At 44.1% G+C, this 17500-nt stretch overlaps 1 protein-coding gene and 1 pseudogene across 1 annotated transcript in view; both read right to left on the bottom strand.

The window, feature by feature from the left end:
• LOC110515947 (contactin-associated protein-like 2) overlaps nucleotides 1-17500 on the bottom strand; it is a 304164-nt gene that overhangs the window by 156374 nt on the left and 130290 nt on the right. Inside the window, exon 3 of the mRNA XM_036943719.2 lies at nucleotides 2861-3054. Within this exon, the coding sequence (XP_036799614.2) occupies nucleotides 2861-3054 (194 nt within the window). The remainder of the gene's footprint in view (nucleotides 1-2860; nucleotides 3055-17500) is intronic.
• On the bottom strand, nucleotides 13045-13671 carry LOC149977388 (uncharacterized; annotated as a pseudogene).

Genomic DNA, 17500 nt, shown 5'->3' with positions numbered 1-17500 from the left:
ACGATTAGAACAGTTTTCAGGGACAGGGGTCTGTGGACGTGGTGGCAGCGAGACTGAGGGTTGAGTTTGCCAATTACAAACTGGTTAATAACATTGGACTGTTTATGAGTATATGGGGAATTCAGAGGTTGTTGTGTTTAGTTACTGTGGAGGAATATTTGGTGTTTTGTTTTTAATTGATGTTTAACCATGTTTTTGTTTGTTTGAGTGTTTATTGTGTTGTGGATTCCCAGACCGAGTAAAGGTTTTTTAAACCTCAAAAACTCTTTCTCTCTCTCTTATGCTCTCTCTCTCTGTCTCTCTCTATCCCTTTTTCTCTCTCTCCCTCTCTTCCTCTCCCCCTCTCTCTCTATCCATCTCTCACCCTCTCACTCTCCCTCTCTCTCAATTAAATTCAATTCAATTGACTTTATTGACATGGCAAGTTCATTATTACTTACATTTTCAAAGTATACATATCGAAAAAAAAAATATATACATAAAAAACATATATATATATATATATTTATATATAAATAAATGGTGGGACCAACAGCAATAATAATAGTAGTAGTGGACATGGGATTACCATTAACAACAACTACACAACAATATTAATGAGAACAACAATACATTAAAGCAATGGTAGTAGACCAGTGTCAACGTGACTGAGAAGACACATGACATGGTATGAAAGACAAAACAAAACAAGATGGGAAATATTATCGACATTACTTTGCACTTTTCACTGGCTGTCCCTCAGGTTGTGGCAGGAGGACACATATTTGGCTGTCAAAAGTGCACATTTTGGTTTTTCACCCAATAAATATTTGATTCTTTCTTCATCTTTTATAGTTTCACATTCTTTGTATTGAATTATAATTTTGGGAAAGAAATATTCTCTTAGGTCTGAGTATTTGTCACAGTGTAATAGGAAATGCAGCTCTGTCTCTACCTCTCCCCTCTCCTCTCTCTCTCTCTCTCTCTCTCTCTCTCTCTATCCCTCTCTCTCCCTCTCTCTCTATCCCCCTCTCTCCCTCTCTCTCTATCCCCTTTCCCTCTCTCTCTCTCTCTCCCTCTCTCTCTCTCTATCCCCCTCTCTCCCTCTCTCTCTCTCTATCCCCTCTCCCTCTCTCTCTCGCTCTCTCTCTCCCTCTCTCCTCAGCATCCTTCTTTAGCAAGATGGGAGCATGAACCAATGTATCCCTCTAAGGCTCATCCTATTGTAAAGAAATTAAAACAGAACTTATCTACCACGGATAAAGCAGACAGCCAAGAGAATACTTTATTTTTACATTTACTTTCCCTGGCGAGGTACAATAGAAAACAGAAACGCCATCCAAGAAAACCTCATCCTTTCTGCCAAGCTCTGCCTTTCATGTGCATTGTACTATGTGTGTGTGTGTGTGTGTGTGTGTGTGTGTGTGTGAAAGGTTAGACAAAATAATCACATTAATAACGTACGCTAACCCCATTCTGTACAAATGCGCGCAACAGCGACATTCAAACGAGGCTGCAAAGAAAACTAATGGGACTGTAGCGACTGTGTTGACATCAACATCTGGGGTGTGAACTACGTTTCTATTCAAGCGTTGATTGACATGGTAATGGCTCTATAGTATTGCTGTACGTTACATTGTGATGTGTCATGGCGTAACGTACAGCACCCATAAAGCTACTGATTCTGTCTTACAGCCTCTCTCCAACAGGTGTAACACTTCTCTCACCGTTAAACAACAAGAAAGGGACAGGGACAGGGTAAGGGACAGGGACAGGGTAAGGGACGGGGATGGGGACAGGGACGGGGAATGGGACAGGGACAGGGACAGGGACGGGGAATGGGACAGGGACGGGGACAGGGACGGGGAATGGGATGGGGACGGGGACGGGGATGGGGACGGGGACAGGGACAGGGACATGGACGGGGTAAGGGACAGGGTAAGGGACCCTGTAAGGGACAGGGTAAGGGACAGGGACGGGGATGGGGACAGGGACGGGGAATGTGACAGGGACGGGAACGGGGACAGGGACGGATACGGGGACAGGGATGGGGATGGGGACAGGGACGGGGACGGGGACATGGACGGGGTAAGGGACAGGGTAAGGGACCCTGTAAGGGACAGGGTAAGGGACAGGGTAAGGGACAGGGACGGGGATGGGGACAGGGACGGGGAATGTGACAGGGACGGGAACGGGGACAGGGACGGGGACAGGGATGGGGACAGGGTAAGGGACAGGGTAAGGGACAGGGACGGGGGAAGGGACGGGGACGGGGACAGGGATGGTGACGTATGGAAGTATTACGTTTTACGTATTACGTTTTTTGGGCGCTAAAATAAGATCAATTGTACCGACCAGCGCGATGTACAAAAGTGAGTTAGTTTACGTCATCTGTTTAGTTTGTAATATTTACATCGCCGATAAATTAAAAGCCAATATAGATGTCACATCCCTTAAAAATAGCCAGGTGGGAAAAGTTACACGAGCAATGTAAGACAGATGGTATAAGTATTTTTAATTTGCAGAAATATTAAAAGCAATCGATCAGGTTTAATGGCTGAAACAAAACACTGTTGAAATAATAATGAGTCCCAAACGAGTATGATGCAGCGCACAAAAACAACAGCTTAACGCTCCCTTCAGTGGCCCAGATACACATTTATCACTGCAGCGCTTCCATACAGAATCATGATCAGACCATTTGGCTGATTCCCATAGGAACACACACACACACATGCACCCACGCACGCACGTACGCACGGAAGTCACATGCACACGCACACACACACACACACACACACACACACACACACACACACACACACACACACACACACACACACACACACACACACACACACACAGGTTTTGTGATACCAACCCATATGTTTCCATCTTGATGATAGGGCTTCCAGTTCCTGCCCGTGTCGCTGTAGAGCAGCCTGTACCTCGTTGTCCAATCAGAGCTGCTGTACCTGCCCTGCGTTGCCACGGCAACTACCTGTTTCCGGCTGCCCAGGTCCACCTGGAGCCACGGGTAGCTGTCGCTGTCTTGGGGAGACCAGCCCCCTGCACCTGGAGACAGGTAAACACGTAGAAACACAGGTAAACACGTCGAAACACAGGTAAACATGTAGAAACACAGGTAAACATGTAGAAACATAGGTAAACATGTAGAAACACAGGTAAACACAGAAACACAGGTAAACACGTAGAAACACAGGTAAACATGTAGAAACACAGGTAAACACGTAGAAACGCAGGTAAACATGTAGAAACACAGGTAAACACGTAGAAACACAGGTAAACACGTAGAAACACAGGTAAACATGTAGAAACACAGGTAAATGTGTAGAAACACAGGTAAACATGTAGAAACACAGGTAAACACGTAGAAACACAGGTAAACACGTAGAAACACAGGTAAACATGTAGAAACACAGGTAAACACGTAGAAACACAGGTAAACATGTAGAAACACACAGGTAAACATGTAGAAACACAGGTAAACATGTAGAAACATAGGTAAACATGTAAAAACACAGGTAAACACGTAGAAACACAGGTAAACACGTAGAAACATAGGTAAACATGTAGAAACACAGGTAAACATGTAAAAACACAGGTAAACATGTAGAAATGCAGGTAAACACGTAGAAACACAGGTAAACATGTAGAAACATAGGTAAACATGTAGAAACACAGGTAAACACAGAAACACAGGTAAACACGTAGAAACACAGGTAAACACAGAAACACAGGTAAACACGTAGAAACACAGGTAAACATGTAGAAACACAGGTAAACATGTAGAAACACAGGTAAACATGTAGAAACACAGGTAAACATGTAGAAACACAGGTAAACACGTAGAAACACAGGTAAACATGTAGAAACACAGGTAAACACGTAGAAACAGCACATTTATTTATATGGGCACAAGGACTGTTCCTGACACAAACTGTTCACACCCATCTTATTGGTGGAGAGCTTATTTCCTGCAATTCTATACATTTTGCTATGAGATGGAGACTATTTTGGCATTTTTAAAGCTCATTTCCTGCTATTCTACACATTTTGTCTTGGGGTCCTGTGAACACGTTGCAGTTTTGAAGATAATTTGAGTGACTCAAACATCACAACAAAATCTATGGGCTAAAAGACCTAGCTAAAAACATTAGCTGACACGGGCTAGTTGATCTGTTATAAATAGCTCTCTAAGGTCTGCAATGACTGACATGACAACAGCAAAACGAATGATGCACTACCCAATTTACTAATTGTACTTTATGCGTTTTACAATTACAACTTTCAAGAGTAAGTTGAAAGCCAGACACCTCAGGGGACGCGCCCCACAGTTTGGGAACCACTGGTCTAGCAGACATGTGATTGAAACAGAGTGCCTCTCTCTCTTCTCTCTGTGAGAACAAAACGTATACTCTAAACATCACCACACCCGTTTCCTCTCTCTACCTGTGGTGAAGTCTCCAGCTAGCAGACATTTTTATATGCAGTCTTTCTCATGGAGTTCCTATAAGTCAAAGTGAAATGATGCGGAAACATAAGAGGAACACAACCTCCAGACAGGGACGCTGGCGGGAAAGGAATAGGAGTTCTACTGTAGCAGTTGGATTTCAAACTGTCAGTTATTAAATTAATGTTCCCTGGATTATTCGCAAATACAGGCAGGAAGAGGAGAGAAGGAGAGCGGAAGAGAGGTGAGAGAGAGGAGAGAGGGATGAGGTGATAGAAGAAGAGCAGAGTAGAGGTGAGAGAGGAGAGAAGAGAAAATAGAGAGGGATGAGGTGAGAGGAGAGAGGAGAGAGGGATGAGGTGCGTGAGGGTGATTGGAAGATAAGAAATGCGAGAGAGGAGAGGGGGCACAGGAGAGAGCAGAGGGAGAAGGGCAGAGTGGATGTGAGAGACAGGAGAGAATAGAGGGAGAAAGGGATGTGAGTGAAGGTGAAAGATGAAGGTCAAGGTGAAAGAGAAGTGAGAGAGAGGTGAGGGAGAGAGGTGAGGTGGTGCATGTCAAGAGCACTCCTCTCTCACCTGTCACACACAGATTTTCAGGGAGATAGGGAGCAGGGGTAAGAGAGCAGAAAGAGAGAGAGCAAGAGAGAGAGAGAGGGAAAGAAGGCCAGAAACAAGCCCTGAGATGGAGAAGAGAGAGAGAGAGAGAGAGAGAGAGAAGGAGAGAGAGAGAGAGAGAGAGAGAGAGAGAGAGAAACAAAGAGAAACAAACAGAAAGAGCAATAGGAGGTCAGAGACCAACTCCAAGCCAATTCTTCTTTTCTCTCTTCTCTAGTTCTTTTCTCTGTTCTCTTGACAGAGTTCTCCTCTCTGGGTAGTTAAAACATGATGATCACTGCGTCTTCTCTCTGGTTAGTTATAACATGATGATCACAGCCTCTTCTCTCTAGTTAGTTAAAACATGATGATCACTGCGTCTTCTCTCTGGTTAGTTATAACATGATGATCACAGCCTCTTCTCTCTGGTTAGTTAAAACATGATGATCACAGCCTCTTCTCTCTGGTTAGTTAAAACATGATGATCACAGCCTCTTCTCTCTGGTTAGTTAAAACATGATGATCACAGCCTCTTCTCTCTGGTTAGTTAAAACATGATGATCACAGCCTCTTCTCTCTGGTTAGTTAAAACATGATGATCACTGCCTCTCTTCTCTGGTTAGTTAAAACATGATGATGACAACATCTTCTCTGGTTAGTTAAAGCATGATGATCACTGCCTCTCTTCTCTGGTTAGTTAAAACATGGTGATCACAGCCTCTTCTCTCTGGTTAGTTAAAACATGATGATCACTGCGTCTTCTCTCTGGTTAGTTATAACATGATGATCACAGCCTCTTCTCTCTGGTTAGTTAAAACATGATGATCACAGCCTCTTCTCTCTGGTTAGTTAAAACATGATGATCACAGCCTCTTCTCTCTGGTTAGTTAAAACATGATGATCACAGCCTCTCCTCTCTGGTTAGTTAAAACATGATGATCACAGCCTCTTCTCTCTGGTTAGTTAAAACATGATGATCACAGCCTCTTCTCTCTGGTTAGTTAAAACATGATGATCACAGCCTCTTCTCTCTGGTTAGTTAAAACATGATGATCACTGCCTCTCTTCTCTGGTTAGTTAAAACATGATGATGACAACCTCTTCTCTGGTTAGTTAAAGCATGATGATCACTGCCTCTCTTCTCTGGTTAGTTAAAACATGATGATCACAGCCTCTTCTCTCTGGTTAGTTAAAACATGATGATCACAGCCTCTCCTCTCTGGTTAGTTAAAACATGATGATCACAGCCTCTTCTCTCTGGTTAGTTAAAACATGATGATCACAGCCTCTTCTCTCTGGTTAGTTAAAACATGATGATCACAGCCTCTTCTCTCTGGTTAGTTAAAACATGATGATCACAGCCTCTCCTCTCTGGTTAGTTAAAACATGATGATCACAGCCTCTCCTCTCTGGTTAGTTAAAACATGATGATCACAGCCTCTTCTCTCTGGTTAGTTAAAACATGATGATGACAACCTCTTCTCTCTGGTTAGTTAAAACATGATGATGACAACCTCTTCTCTGGTTAGTTAAAACATGATGATGACAACCTCTTCTCTCTGGTTAGTTAAAACATGATGATGACAACCTCTTCTCTCTGGTTAGTTAAAACATGATGATCACAGCCTCTTCTCTCTGGTTAGTTAAAACATGATGATCACAGCCTCTTCTCTCTGGTTAGTTAAAACATGATGATCACAGCCTCTCATCTCTGGTTAGTTAAAACATGATGATCACAGCCTCTCCTCTCTGGTTAGTTAAAACATGGTGATCACAGCCTCTCTTCTCTGGTTAGTTAAAACATGATGATCACAGCCTCTTCTCTCTGGTTAGTTAAAACATGATGATCACTGCGTCTTCTCTCTGGTTAGTTAAAACATGATGATCACAGCCTCTCCTCTCTGGTTAGTTAAAACATGATGATCACTGCGTCTTCTCTCTGGTTAGTTAAAACATGATGATCACAGCCTCTTCTCTCTGGTTAGTTAAAACATGATGATCACAGCCTCTTCTCTCTGGTTAGTTAAAACATGATGATCACAGCCTCTCCTCTCTGGTTAGTTAAAACATGATGATCACAGCCTCTCTTCTCTGGTTAGTTAAAACATAATGATCACAGCCTGTCCTCTCTGGTTAGTTAAAACATGGTGATCACAGCCTCTTCTCTCTGGTTAGTTAAAACATGATGATGACAACCTCTTCTCTCTGGTTAGTTAAAACATAATGATCACAGCCTCTCCTCTCTGGTTAGTTAAAACATGGTGATGACAACCTCTCCTCTCTGGTTAGTTAAAACATGATGATCACAGCCTCTTCTCTCTAGTTAGTTAAAACATGATGATCACTGCGTCTTCTCTCTGGTTAGTTAAAACATGATGATCACAGCCTCATCTCTCTGGTTAGTTAAAACATGGTGATCACAGCCTCTTCTCTCTGGTTAGTTAAAACATAATGATCACAGCCTCTCCTCTCTGGTTAGTTAAAACATAATGATCACAGCCTCTCCTCTCTGGTTAGTTAAAACATGATGATGACAGCCTCTTCTCTCTGGTTAGTTAAAACATAATGATCACAGCCTCTCTTCTCTGGTTAGTTAAAACATAATGATCACAGCCTCTCTTCTCTGGTTAGTTAAAACATAATGATCACAGCCTCTTCTCTCTGGTTAGTTAAAACATAATGATCACTGCCTCTCCTCTCTGGTTAGTTAAAACATGATGATCACAGCCTCTCCTCTCTGGTTAGTTAAAACATGATGATGACAGCCTCTTCTCTCTGGTTAGTTAAAACATAATGATCACAGCCTCTCCTCTCTGGTTAGTTAAAACATGATGATGACTAGGGATGGGTATCGTTAAGATTTGAACGGTATTACTACTCTTACTGATACTGTTATCGATCCGGTACTTTAACGGTATTACTACTCTTACTGATACTGTTATCGATCCGGTACTTTAACGGTATTACTACTCTTACTGATACTGTTATCGATCCGGTACTTTAACGGTATTACTACTCTTACTGATACTGTTATCGATCCGGTACTTTAACGGTATTACTACTCTTACTGATACTGTTATCGATCCGGTACTTTAACGGTATTACTACTCTTACTGATACTGTTATCGATCCGGTACTTTAACGGTATTACTACTCTTACTGATACTGTTATCGATCCGGTACTTTAACGGTATTACTACTCTTACTGATACTGTTATCGATCCGGTACTTTAACGGTATTACTACTCTTACTGATACTGTTATCGATCCGGTACTTTAACGGTATTACTACTCTTACTGATACTGTTATCGATCCGGTACTTTAACGGTATTACTACTCTTACTGATACTGTTATCGATCCGGTACTTTAACGGTATTACTACTCTTACTGATACTGTTATCGATCCGGTACTTTAACGGTATTACTACTCTTACTGATACTGTTATCGATCCGGTACTTTAACGGTATTACTACTCTTACTGATACTGTTATCGATCCGGTACTTTAACGGTATTACTACTCTTACTGATACTGTTATCGATCCGGTACTTTAACGGTATTGCTACTCTTACTGATACTGTTATCGATCCGGTACTTTAACGGTATTGCTACTCTTACTGATACTGTTATCGATCCGGTACTTTAACGGTATTACTACTCTTACTGATACTGTTATCGATCCGGTACTTTAACGGTATTACTACTCTTACTGATACTGTTATCGATCCGGTACTTTAACGGTATTACTACTCTTACTGATACTGTTATCGATCCGGTACTTTAACGGTATTACTACTCTTACTGATACTGTTATCGATCCGGTACTTTAACGGTATTACTACTCTTACTGATACTGTTATCGATCCGGTACTTTAACGGTATTACTACTCTTACTGATACTGTTATCGATCCGGTACTTTAACGGTATTACTACTCTTACTGATACTGTTATCGATCCGGTACTTTAACGGTATTACTACTCTTACTGATACTGTTATCGATCCGGTACTTTAACGGTATTACTACTCTTACTGATACTGTTATCGATCCGGTACTTTAACGGTATTACTACTCTTACTGATACTGTTATCGATCCGGTACTTTAACGGTATTACTACTCTTACTGATACTGTTATCGATCCGGTACTTTAACGGTATTACTACTCTTACTGATACTGTTATCGATCCGGTACTTTAACGGTATTACTACTCTTACTGATACTGTTATCGATCCGGTACTTTAACGGTATTACTACTCTTACTGATACTGTTATCGATCCGGTACTTTAACGGTATTACTACTCTTACTGATACTGTTATCGATCCGGTACTTTAACGGTATTACTACTCTTACTGATACTGTTATCGATCCGGTACTTTAACGGTATTACTACTCTTACTGATACTGTTATCGATCCGGTACTTTAACGGTATTACTACTCTTACTGATACTGTTATCGATCCGGTACTTTAACGGTATTACTACTCTTACTGATACTGTTATCGATCCGGTACTTTAACGGTATTACTACTCTTACTGATACTGTTATCGATCCGGTACTTTAACGGTATTACTACTCTTACTGATACTGTTATCGATCCGGTACTTTAACGGTATTACTACTCTTACTGATACTGTTATCGATCCGGTACTTTAACGGTATTACTACTCTTACTGATACTGTTATCGATCCGGTACTTTAACGGTATTACTACTCTTACTGATACTGTTATCGATCCGGTACTTTAACGGTATTACTACTCTTACTGATACTGTTATCGATCCGGTACTTTAACGGTATTACTACTCTTACTGATACTGTTATCGATCCGGTACTTTAACGGTATTACTACTCTTACTGATACTGTTATCGATCCGGTACTTTAACGGTATTACTACTCTTACTGATACTGTTATCGATCCGGTACTTTAACGGTATTACTACTCTTACTGATACTGTTATCGATCCGGTACTTTAACGGTATTACTACTCTTACTGATACTGTTATCGATCCGGTACTTTAACGGTATTACTACTCTTACTGATACTGTTATCGATCCGGTACTTTAACGGTATTACTACTCTTACTGATACTGTTATCGATCCGGTACTTTAACGGTATTACTACTCTTACTGATACTGTTATCGATCCGGTACTTTAACGGTATTACTACTCTTACTGATACTGTTATCGATCCGGTACTTTAACGGTATTACTACTCTTACTGATACTGTTATCGATCCGGTACTTTAACGGTATTACTACTCTTACTGATACTGTTATCGATCCGGTACTTTAACGGTATTACTACTCTTACTGATACTGTTATCGATCCGGTACTTTAACGGTATTACTACTCTTACTGATACTGTTATCGATCCGGTACTTTAACGGTATTACTACTCTTACTGATACTGTTATCGATCCGGTACTTTAACGGTATTACTACTCTTACTGATACTGTTATCGATCCGGTACTTTAACGGTATTACTACTCTTACTGATACTGTTATCGATCCGGTACTTTAACGGTATTACTACTCTTACTGATACTGTTATCGATCCGGTACTTTAACGGTATTACTATCTGTTCTTCTTGTTGTTTTTTCCGAGAAAAAAAACGAAACAAATTTCGAACAGAATTTACATTTGCTTCATTTTCTGAAATGTAAAATAAATCAAATAAACAAGTATTTACAGCATAAGAAACAACAATGTTTTGAACAAATCACTATTATACACTCTAGTGTTGTGATGATGGAAATGTAAAACAACTGAAATGCAGAAGATAAGACAGTGGTATAGAACAACACTGATGGGGCCTGCAGGTAGACTGCAGAGGATAAGACAGTGGTATAGAACAACACTGATGGGGCCTGCAGGTAGACTGCAGAGGATAAGACAGTGGTATAGAACAACACTGATGGGGCCTGCAGGTAGACTGCAGAGGATAAGACAGTGGTATAGAACAACACTGGTGGGGCCTGCAGGTAGGCTGCAGAAGATAAGACAGTGGTATAGAACAACACTGGTGGGGCCTGCAGGTAGACTGCAGAGGATAAGACAGTGGTATAGAACAACACTGATGGGGCCTGCAGGTAGACTGCAGAGGATAAGACAGTGGTATAGAACAACACTGGTGGGGCCTGCAGGTAGGTTGCAGAAGATAAGACAGTGGTATAGAACAACACTGATGGGGCCTGCAGGTAGACTGCAGAGGATAAGACAGTGGTATAGAACAACACTGATGGGGCCTGCAGGTAGACTGCAGAGGATAAGACAGTGGTATAGAACAACACTGGTGGGGCCTGCAGGTAGGTTGCAGAAGATAAGACAGTGGTATAGAACAACACGGGTGGGGCCTGCAGGTAGGCTGCAGAAGATAAGACAGTGGTATAGAACAACACGGGTGGGGCCTGCAGGTAGACTGCAGAAGATAAGACAGTGGTATAGAACAACACTGGTGGGGCCTGCAGGTAGACTGCAGAAGATAAGACAGTGGTATAGAACAACACTGGTGGGGCCTGCAGGTAGGCTGCAGAAGATAAGACAGTGGTATAGAACAACACTGGTGGGGCCTGCAGGTAGGTTGCAGAAGATAAGACAGTGGTATAGAACAACACGGGTGGGGCCTGCAGGTAGGCTGCAGAAGATAAGACAGTGGTATAGAACAACACTGGTGGGGCCTGCAGGTAGGCTGCAGAAGATAAGACAGTGGTATAGAACAACACGGGTGGGACCTGCAGGTAGACTGCAGAAGATAAGACAGTGGTATAGAACAACACGGGTGGGGCCTGCAGGTAGGCTGCAGAAGATAAGACAGTGATATAGAACAACATGGGTAGGGCCTGCAGGTAGGCTGCAGAAAATAAGACAGTGGTATAGAGCAACACGGGTAGGGCCTGCAGGTAGGCTGCAGAAAATAAGACAGTGGTATAGAGCAACACGGGTAGGGCCTGCAGGTAGGCTGCAGAAAATAAGACAGTGATATAGAACAACATGGGTAGGGCCTGCAGGTAGGCTGCAGAAAATAAGACAGTGGTATAGAGCAACACGGGTAGGGCCTGCAGGTAGGCTGCAGAAAATAAGACAGTGGTATAGAGCAACACGGGTAGGGCCTGCAGGTAGGCTGCAGAAAATAAGACAGTGGTATAGAGCAACACGGGTAGGGCCTGCAGGTAGGCTGCAGAAAATAAGACAGTGGTATAGAGCAACACGGGTAGGGCCTGCAGGTAGGCTGCAGAAAATAAGACAGTGGTATAGAGCAACACGGGTAGGGCCTGCAGGTAGGCTGCAGAAAATAAGACAGTGGTATAGAGCAACACGGGTAGGGCCTGCAGGTAGGCTGCAGAAAATAAGACAGTGGTATAGAGCAACACGGGTAGGGCCTGCAGGTAGGCTGCAGAAAATAAGACAGTGGTATAGAGCAACACGGGTAGGGCCTGCAGGTAGGCTGCAGAAAATAAGACAGTGGTATAGAGCAACACGGGTAGGGCCTGCAGGTAGGCTGCAGAAAATAAGACAGTGGTATAGAGCAACACGGGTAGGGCCTGCAGGTAGGCTGCAGAAAATAAGACAGTGGTATAGAGCAACACGGGTAGGGCCTGCAGGTAGGCTGCAGAAAATAAGACAGTGGTATAGAGCAACACGGGTAGGGCCTGCAGGTAGGCTGCAGAAAATAAGACAGTGGTATAGAGCAACACGGGTAGGGCCTGCAGGTAGGCTGCAGAAAATAAGACAGTGGTATAGAGCAACACGGGTAGGGCCTGCAGGTAGGCTGCAGAAGGACTAAAGGTTCTTAGCAGTTCTTCTGGAAAAAGATCAACATATTTGCCTTCTCATGCAGAACCTCTCCTGGATTATTGTGTTCCCTGCAGTCGAAAATACCCTCTCGTTCGGGGTGAAGGAGGCTTGAGCACCGAGGTAACTTGTTGCAATGTTTGTGAGGAGGGGCAGAGTAGTTATCTTCTCCCACCACATCACAGGACCTTCAGCCATGGGGACGGGAGGCAGGCATTTGTAGAACCTCTAGGCCAACAGGCTCGCTGAGGGTGAGGGACGAGGTGTCCTGTTGGATCGTCAACCTCAACTCCCTGTCCTCCTCTGAGAACAGCTCCTCCAAGGCACTCCTTGTTTTGTACAATGGAGGGACTGTCTCCTTCATTTCCTCTCCGTCTCCTTCAGACTCCTCCTCCTGTTGCTGGTGCTGTATGTCTGTCTGCTCCGGCTCCTCTGACAGCCCTGGTGTTGCTCCTGTCACATTGGCCTCAACAGTTGTCTTCCTCAGCCTGTCCTAGGGCTCACTCCCCAGCCTCCCTTTAAATTGGGGGTTATTTGCTGTGGCCTCATGCAGGAAGGCTTGAATGTCCTCATCCTGATATTGTTTGGAGAGGTTCTCCCACACCTTCTCTTTGATGGTTGTCACTAACATTGTATCTTCATGCTTCACAGTGAAGTGCTCTTCCAGTTTCTGGAGGATGGGTTTGATCTGTCCACAGGTGGCATTCTTTTCACATGACACACACAGTGTGGATGTATAGAGGATTCTCATGAGCTGGACAAACTCCTCAGCCTTATGGAGGTCCACACGACCACTGCTCTGATTCAGGCTGGACATCGAGGCTCTCTTGAACCACATGACCACTGCTCTGATTCAGGCTGGACATCGAGGCTCTCTTGAACCACACGACCACTGCTCTGATTCAGGCTGGACATCGAGGATCTCTTGAACCACATGACCACTGCTCTGATTCAGGCTGGACATCAAGGATCTCTTGAACCACACGACCACTGCTCTGATTCAGGCTGGACATCGAGGATCTCTTGAACCACATGACCACTGCTCTGATTCAGGCTGGACATCGAGGATCTCTTGAACCACACGACCACTGCTCTGATTCAGGCTGGACATCGAGGATCTCTTGAACCACACGACCACTGCTCTGATTCAGGCTGGACATCGAGGATCTCTTGAACCACACGACCACTGCTCTGATTCAGGCTGGACATCGAGGATCTCTTGAACCACACGACCACTGCTCTGATTCGGGCTGGACATCGAGGATCTCTTGAACCACACGACCACTGCTCTGATTCAGGCTGGACATCGAGGATCTCTTGAACCACATGACCACTGCTCTGATTCAGGCTGGACATCGAGGATCTCTTGAACCACACGACCACTGCTCTGATTCAGGCTGGATATCGAGGATCTCTTGAACCACACGACCACTGCTCTGGTTCGGGCTGGACATCGAGGATCTCTTGAACCACACGACCACTGCTCTGATTCGGGCTGGACATCGAGGATCTCTTGAACCACACGACCACTGCTCTGATTCAGGCTGGACATCGAGGATCTCTTGAACCACATGACCACTGCTCTGATTCAGGCTGGACATCGAGGATCTCTTGAACCACACGACCACTGCTCTGATTCAGGCTGGACATCGAGGATCTCTTGAACCACACGACCACTGCTCTGGTTCGGGCTGGACATCGAGGATCTCTTGAACCACATGACCACTGCTCTGATTCAGGCTGGACATCGAGGATCTCTTGAACCACATGACCACTGCTCTGATTCAGGCTGGACATCGAGGATCTCTTGAACCACATGACCACTGCTCTGATTCAGGCTGGACATCGAGGATCTCTTGAACCACATGACCACTGCTCTGATTCGGGCTGGACACCGAGGATCTCTTGAACCACACGACCACTGCTCTGATTCAGGCTGGACATTGAGGATCTCTTGAACCACACGACCACTGCTCTGATTCAGGCTGGACATCGAGGATCTCTTGAACCACATGACCACTGCTCTGATTCAGGCTGGACATCGAGGATCTCTTGAACCACATGACCACTGCTCTGATTCAGGCTGCCTATTTATCAATGGAAGTCATTGTGTAGATTTTCTGTGCTGCCAGATTCAATGTGTGTGCAAAGCATCCTATTTTTAGGATGTGTAGCCTCTTGATGGCAACATCCATATTACCAGCATTATCAACAGTCACAGCTACAATATTGCTCGGCTCTGTCTCAAAGTCTTCCAGAATGTCTGAGATCTCCTCTGACACTACTTCGATAGTTGGTGCTTTGTACACTGTCCTGGTGTGGAGGACCGTCGATTGTACACTGTCCTGGTGTGGATGACCTTCTGTTGTACACTGTCCTGGTGTGGAGGCCCTTCTGTTTTACACTGACTTGGTGTGGATGACCTTCTGTTGTACACTGCCCTGGTGTGGAGGCCCTTCTGTTTTACACTGACTTGGTGTGGATGACCTTCTGTTGTACACTGTCCTGGTGTAGATGACCTTCCATTGTACACTGTCCTGGTGTGGATGACCTTCTGTTGTACACTGTCCTGGTGTGGATGACCTTCTGTTGTACACTGCCCTGGTGTGGATGACCTTCTGTTCTACACTGTCCTGGTGTGGATGACCTTCTGTTGTACACTGTCCTGGTGTGGAGGACCTTCTGTGAAACACTGCCCTGGCTTGTGTAATGCACTGTAACTGTGAGATAATGGTCCTGACAGAGGTTGGTCCACCCGTCTGATGTGAAGGCCAGCTCTGGCACATCCTTCAGCTCAGTGATCACATTGGCCTTTTCTACACCATGCCAGATAGGAATGAATGTGTTACTGAGGTAACTCCTGGAGGGAGGGGTATGTTTGGGGTTGAGTGCCTTGCTCATCTCTCTACAGCAAAATAATATATAGTTTTGTGTTGTTGTGTATTGTATTGTGTAGTGACTAACATACAACCCTTTTATACTACTGTATCCTAAACATGAATACAACTCAATATATACTGGCAGACTGTCACCTAAAGCCCTTGGACTCCACTGTTGCAAAGGGGTGTAGGCCTTTCACTATGTACTTGGTCACGGCTAGGTGGCACTCATTCACCCTCTCCTCAGTCATCCCCCCACTAGCTGCCAGTGTGAAGGGGCTTTGGGCTGGTCTTTGGCTTGAGTGGGTTGGCTCATTGTAGCTGCAAAATCTCTAAATGGGTGATTGAATTTCTGAACACACCCATAGCTAAACAATCAGCTGGCTAATGGTTCCTTTTGATCAGGAACTCATGTTCTCATAATCTAGTTAACTCCGTGTGTGTTGGCTCTAGGCTGCTAGCATACATAGCTAACGTAGACCGGGCAACGAGGGATGAACTACGAGCTGGGCAGTCAAACTGTTTCTCCGCCTGTACATGATGCACTGTCCATAGATGTTTGGACAGATTGCTCGTGTTTTCCGCCTTTACAAGCAGAAGTCTTGTTGCACTTGTGGCAATGAGCAATGTCATCATCGACTCCGGTGAAGTGTAACCACACTTCTGAACGTTTAGCTCTCTCCGCCATCGTCACTAACCAAGAGCAGGGTGCTGTGTGTGCTGTAGCACCAGAGAGATCTCTCTTCTGGATTGGGAATAGCCCAAATGCATCATAGACTAATCTTATTGCAAATTAGAAACATTTGGTGAGATAAAATGTGCAAGATAATGTTTATGTAGCAATTGTAAATAGGAAATGTATTTTCTTATTTTCTCCAGTACCGAAAGCAGAACCGAAAACGTTGGAACTTATCAATACCACGGTCTTTCATAATTTAGCCCCGGGGCCCATTTAATACCGGGTTTCAGTACCCATCCCTAATGATCACTGCCTCTCTTCTCTGGTTAGTTAAAACATGATGATCACAGCCTCTTCTCTCTGGTTAGTTTAAAACATGATGATCACTGCCTCTCTTCTCTGGTTAGTTAAAACATGATGATCACTGCCTCTCTTCTCTGGTTAGTTTAAAACATGATGATCACTGCCTCTCTTCTCTGGTTAGTTAAAACATGATGATCACTGCCTCTCTTCTCTGGTTAGTTAAAACATGATGATCACTGCCTCTCTTCTCTGGTTAGTTAAAACATGATGATCACAGCCTCTCCTCTCTGGTTAGTTAAAACATGGTGATCACAGCCTCTCCTCTCTGGTTAGTTAAAACATGATGATCACAGCCTCTCATCTCTGGTTAGTTAAAGCATGATGATCACTGCCTCTCTTCTCTGGTTAGTTTAAAACATGATGATCACTGCCTCTTCTCTCTGGTTAGTTAAATCTGTCAACCTGTGTGTGTGAATGTGTGCCTGCATGTCAGTGTTTGTGTGACACACTGTCCTTAGGTAACTGTCCATGAGGCACTCTACAGACCAGCCAGGTCACCCATAATACAAGTCAGTATTCGACGTCCATCCATGTCTGAGGACGTCTGGAGATGACGTGGAAACAGACCACTAGGGGGCAACAGTGAGCGCTGTAACCTTCAAGTAGGTTTAGTTTTGCTAGGGTGTTGTGGACGGGGATGGCAGATGGGTGTAAGCCTCTGGTGCCAAAGGTTGCATGTTTGAATCCAGCGATACTAAGGTCGTTTTTTATATTTTTGTTTTATG

The sequence above is a fragment of the Oncorhynchus mykiss genome, chromosome 15, assembly GCF_057628025.1.
Source record: "Oncorhynchus mykiss isolate SJ-2025 chromosome 15, ASM5762802v1, whole genome shotgun sequence".
In the NCBI taxonomy this organism is placed as follows: domain Eukaryota; kingdom Metazoa; phylum Chordata; class Actinopteri; order Salmoniformes; family Salmonidae; genus Oncorhynchus; species Oncorhynchus mykiss.
The sequence above is the reverse complement of the archived record's forward strand: the minus strand, read 5'-3'. Positions and strand labels throughout refer to the sequence as shown.